This window comes from Quercus suber, unplaced genomic scaffold (genome assembly GCF_002906115.3).
Source record: "Quercus suber isolate HL8 unplaced genomic scaffold, Cork oak 2.0 scaffold_1016, whole genome shotgun sequence".
NCBI classification, from domain to species: Eukaryota; Viridiplantae; Streptophyta; class Magnoliopsida; order Fagales; family Fagaceae; genus Quercus; species Quercus suber.
In genome coordinates, this window is record NW_027070427.1 from 101,158 (window position 1) to 107,157 (window position 6,000).

At 33.0% G+C, this 6,000-nt stretch overlaps 1 protein-coding gene across 1 annotated transcript; it reads left to right on the top strand.

The window, feature by feature from the left end:
* Positions 1–261: 261 nt before the first annotated feature.
* LOC112016468 (protein NRT1/ PTR FAMILY 4.3) lies at positions 262–5,447 on the top strand. The gene is made up of 5 exons (XM_024049040.2): positions 262–509; positions 1,060–1,277; positions 2,032–2,472; positions 3,892–3,992; positions 4,361–5,447. Exons 1-5 carry the CDS (start codon positions 368–370, stop codon positions 5,253–5,255), a joined length of 1,797 nt encoding a protein of 598 aa, XP_023904808.1. The 5' UTR covers positions 262–367; the 3' UTR covers positions 5,256–5,447.
* Positions 5,448–6,000: the final 553 nt, after the last annotated feature.

Sequence of the window (6,000 nt, forward strand, 5' to 3'; positions counted from 1 at the left end):
GACCACCAAAGAGGGATGATAGGGCAACTCCACATGTCAACCCTACCCAGAAATTAAAGCAACCCCATAAGCCCCACACCCACACTTCATACATGAGATGGAAATAGGTTTCAACAGCACAAAAAGCACAGTATCACTAAAACTATTTTTTTGGTGGAAGTGCTATCCACGTGGGTATTGTGCGTGTGGGTTTAGAATTTCATAGGAGGTTTCATTTTGCATATAAATTTAGGACAATTAATCCAGCTTGACTCATATATATTCAGTATATATATAAGAAGAACTTCACACCTTCTAGCAAGTCATCCCATATATCTCTCTTTTTTCTTATTTGCTAAGCTTTGAAGAGAGACACAGAGAGAGAGAGATGGAAATGGAGAGAAGGCAGAATAACAAGGGGGACAGCATTGACATGTCAGGAATGGGTGAAGAGACCACTGTTGATTGGAGAGGGAAACCTTCCAACCCCAACAAACATGGTGGAATGAGAGCTGCAGCTTTTGTTCTTGGTATCCTTCTTTCTCTCTCTTTATCTGTATGAGTGTGTGTTATATAGAATATGACAAAAAGTTAGGCTTGAAAGACCCTACTTAAGTTGGTTTTTGGGTTATTCCTTTTGACTGATCTTGACTGACTTGTTGAGAATATGAAGCTTGGTTGTTGTTGTATACAAAGCTTTCATTATGATAATTCAACTCTTATTGAATGTAAAGTCTAATAGCAGCCTTGGCAATCTGAAGCTATATATCTTTCTAGTATGAGGTCAGCTGCATATAAATTTTAGATATTCATATATATTTTTTTGATGGAATAGATCATATTCATTTTCGAGTTTATGTTTTTTTATTTTTTATATATGTATATATATATTTTTAAGTGGCTATTGGAGTACAAACTGATGTGAATGGTGGTAAACTTTGAAGGGTACATGCTATTTGGCTAAAAATGTTATTGGTCTCTCTCTTTCTCTCTCTCATAAAATTTGGTTTTCTATGCACTTACTATTGGATTGCTTATTCATATATTTGCTAAGTTTGTGTCGTGTATAATTATTTTCAGGACTACAAGCCTTTGAGATAATGGCCATAGCTGCTGTTGGGAACAACCTCATAACATATTTGATTAGTGAGATGCACTTCTCATTATCAAAGTCTGCAAACATAGTGACAAACTTTGTTGGAACTGTCTTTCTCCTTGCACTCCTTGGCGGTTACCTTTCAGATTCTTATCTTGGGAGCTTCTGGACCATGTTAATCTTTGGTTTTATTGAACTTTCTGTAAGTCTTTGGGTTAGTTTGGATTGCGCTGAAAATGCTTTTCAGCGCATTTACATTTCAGTGAGTTTCATACATTGTTCATGAAACCCACAGATACCATTTTCAGGAAAATCTTCATTAAAACTGGATCTCACAGAACTATTTACATATTTAAAAATTATTTAACTACAATATTTTTAGTTTTCAATTTTTAACAATAACCGTACCTTTTAACTCATTTCGGCTTTTCTTTTTCCTCCACCTTTTGTTTCTGTCTTAATTTTCAACCCAAAAGCACAAGTGGATATAAGTTCAATATTAGCCGGTGGATAGACAATGCTGTCACTGCACAAAGATACTGACATCTATAATGAGGCAATAGTACTCATGGTCTGGTTCTTAATAATGACTGAGCACATTTCTTTATTTTTATTTTATTTTAAAAACAAAAAATTTTGGTTTGTGCACTAAAGTTGGACTTAGAGTCGGTGTACAAAGTTTTCATTTCTACGTAGCTAGGTCTGATAAAAGTGATTTGTAGATAGTCTTACCCAATTTTTTTTAATAGGTTTGTGCATGACCATCCAAAATTCAAATTAAATGTTTTATTTTTAATATTTAAAAAGATTGTATAACAAATCTTGTATAAGATTTTCCTTATTCATAAAAGAAAATATTGCGTATAGGAGGTACTATTGATCAAAATTTGCGTGGATGAGTACATGCTTGCGTGTGTGAGATCAGAGTTGGTCACAGTTTTTTGTGGAACTTGCAGGGTTTTATACTACTCTCGGTCCAAGCCCATCTTCCCCAATTAAAGCCACCCCAGTGCAACATGCTTACAAATGGAGAAAACTGTATAGAAGCAAAGGGCTTGAAGGCTTTGATATTCTTTGTAGCACTTTACTTAGTGGCGCTAGGGAGTGGATGTGTCAAACCCAACATGATTGCTCATGGAGCTGACCAGTTCAAGCAAGATAATCCCAAGCAATCCAAAAGGCTCTCCACTTACTTCAATTCTGCCTATTTTGCCTTCTCTATGGGTGAACTTATTGCACTAACAGTTCTTGTATGGGTCCAAACTCATTCTGGGATGGATATTGGCTTTGGAGTCTCAGCTGCTGCTATGGCATTTGGACTAATTAGCTTGGTTTCTGGTACTTTATACTACAGAAACAAGCCCCCTCAAGGAAGCATCCTTACTCCCATTGCTCAAGTAATTAGTCTCTAAAGCTTTTATACCTCTTTTAATTTATGGTTTTCTTTTTCTTTTCCCTTTTTCATAGGCATAATCTTTGTTTTCATTTGTGTGGATGCATCTATATTGTTAGAGTATGAGTACTTCTATTTTTTTTTTTTCATGCATGCTTTTCTATATCTATACATAATTGGAATAGAATTTTTTATTGTCAACTTTTCCATACTTTCCAAAAATAATAAGTATGTTATCTAATTAAAAATAATTTAAAAAAAAAGATAAGTTAAGGATATGAAAGTATATTGAGATTTTTGAAATTTAAATAGAAATTCCAAAAAATTGGGTTACATTTTATGTTTACACTACAACTACTTGTGGTTACAAATCTAAAATGCTATTTAAAAAAAAAAGAAAAAAAAAGAGCCTCTAGAGTCTAAACACGTGATAGCATGTGTGAATGAAGAGGCTATTATCACACAGTTAGTCTCTTATTATGAATAATTAAATTTCATTGACTATAATATATATGCTATAGGACATATGAGTTTATTGTATGATCACAACTTGTGCATTTTTTAGCATTTTCTTGCTCCAATTAGGAACTGTAATTATGTGATTTAATTAATATAATTTTTTCCTAGGCCTAATGGTTGAACTGTTTGGTTCAGCTGATTATACATACAATTTTGTTTGTTTATGTTGATTACTAATTAGAAAAAGTAACATGCGGTTGTTAAATAAAGGGTAAAATGCAAAACTGACTCTCTAAATTTGTTTAGATTTCATTTCAGTCCTCTAACTTTACTTTTGTTCATTTTAGTCATCTAACTTTCAATTTTATTCAATTAAGATTTTTCCATCAACTTTTATTATATGTTAGGGTTATTTTTTTAATTTTATAAATTTTTCTTCAAATTTTTTAATTAAAAAAATTCAATTAATTATTGAAAAATATTTTTCAGATTTTTTTTTTTCAAAAAATTTTAACAAAAGTTAATAGAAAGGCTTTAATTGAATAAATCTAAAACTTAAAGAACTGAAATGAATGAAAGTAAAGTTATAGGACTGAAATAAAATCTGAAAAAAGTTAGAGGACCAGTTTTGCATTTTAGCCTTAAATAAAATAAAGTTGTAGTAAGAAGTAGTGTTGTCTTCTAGCTCATGGTTATAGAAACACTTTCTTTACATTAGGTCCTGTGTAACTGATTGGATGGCACTAAGCACAAATTCACTCAATTTACCCCTTTTTTTTGCCTTTCTTACTTTTTTGGTTGTCTTTCTAAATTGTACTTCTTCTTCTTTTTTTTTTTTCTTTTTTTTTTTTTTTTTTCAGGTTTTTGTGGCTGCAATTTTGAAAAGAAAGCAGGATTTTTGGTTGTCTTTCTAAATTGTACTTCTTCTTCTTTTTTTTTTTTCTTTTTTTTTTTTTTTTTTCAGGTTTTTGTGGCTGCAATTTTGAAAAGAAAGCAGGTTTGTCCATCTAGCAACGTTGCCTTATCTTCTGAGAGTGGAAATCCCCTTCACCCCGAAAAGTTCAGGTATAATAATTTGTAAAATGATTTATTCCTTTTTCTGTGCTTCTTGTTTTATCCTAGAAATTCTACACAAACTTTCAAATCATTATTGAAATACAGTGAAAAAAATAGTATTTAGGACCCCTATATGTTTTTAAAGTTATGATGACATTTCATTCTTTAAACTTATTTCTCAGTCCGTTCAATTCACAGGATTGAATAATAGCTCTTTCTAATTGTAATTAAGCTAGTTATATGGCCTCAAATTCTGCTATATTTGAAAATCTTGGATAATAAAATTTGGTTATGTTTATATGTTAATATCTCTATTAGTTATCATTTTCTTACAATATATTGGTTCCTCTACTTAATTACTGTATGCAAAAAATCAGGTTCTTGGACAAGGCTTGCATCCAAATCCAAGATGGGGCTAATGCAAAGGAAAGCCCATGGAGATTGTGCACTGCTACTCAAGTCAATCAAGTGAAGATTTTGATCTCAGTTGTTCCAATCTTTGCTTGCACCATTGTTTTCAACACCATTTTAGCTCAACTCCAAACATTCTCAGTCCAACAAGGAAGTGCAATGGACACCCAACTCACTAAATCCTTCCATATCCCACCAGCTTCACTTCAATCCATCCCATACATCTTGCTCATCATTGTAGTCCCTCTCTATGACACTTTCTTTGTCCCTTTTGCAAGAAAAATCACTGGCCATGAGTCTGGAATCTCCCCCTTAAATAGAATAGGCTTTGGCCTCTTTTTCGCAACATTTTCAATGGTTGCAGCAGCCATCATGGAGAAAAAAAGAAGGGATTCAGCTGTAATTCTAGACAAAACATTATCAATTTTCTGGATCACCCCACAGTTCATAATCTTTGGATTATCGGAAATGTTTACTGCTGTAGGCCTCATTGAGTTCTTTTACAAACAATCCTTGAAAGGGATGCAAGCATTTTTAACAGCCTTGACCTATTGCTCATACTCATTTGGATTTTATTTGAGCTCCTTATTGGTCTCTTTGGTGAATAAGATCACATCAAGTTCCTCAAATGGTGGTTGGCTTCATGATAATGATCTAAACAAAGACAGGCTAGATCTTTTTTATTGGTTGCTGGCAGCCCTTAGCTTTCTCAACTTCCTCAACTATCTATTTTGGTCTAGATGGTATTCTAATTCTTCATCCTCATCAAGCAGACCACACCAAGGGACTAATGTTGAGGACTATAGCCATTATCGCTTCACCTCTGAAAAAAATATTGGAGCTGATGGCAATATACCTTAAAAGACATATCATCAAATATTACCTAGCATCTTGTATAATACATATATAGATGAAGAATTATGTAGTCCTTTGTGTGCTCCCTTGAGGCTAACAGTTTCTGTAAGATTGTAAGTATAAAAAAGTGCCATTAAGGGAAGCTTGGTAGCAATGAGTTATATGAATCATAGCTTACTCTCTATATTTTCTCATGAAGGCCAGTGTCTTGATCTTGTTTTGTTAATACATATGCTTTAAATGTATTAGAGAGCTCATCTCCCTTGCTTTTGATCAATTATTATAATATTAAAAAAAGACTACAAAAATTGAAGTACAAACCTAAGTGGGAAAAGACTATGCACTTTTCAAGTTAGTGTACCCCATGACTTTGAGTTAATCCCAAGTATTTATGAGAAAAGTATATATGCCTAACCCCATTTACAAGATACAATGAATTCTCCTTATCATTCTCTTTTACATATGCATCAATCTCTTGGGTGGACCTCATCACTTTCTTTTGAACGACAAAAAAGGAATATGTAAGTGGGGGGCTAATGCTTTTTACTTGAGACAAGGGGTTCTTTAGAGAACTCTAGCTTTCAACCATGCACGATTTGATGTATGTATATGGAACATAATGAAGCCCTCTAAAAGTCAGAAAGAAAAAAGTGGCTTTGAGAAAGAGAATGTGATCCATTGGAACTATACAAAACAAGCTGTTCCCATTTTCATGTTTGTTAGGTCAATTATGTACCTTTGTACAAAGACA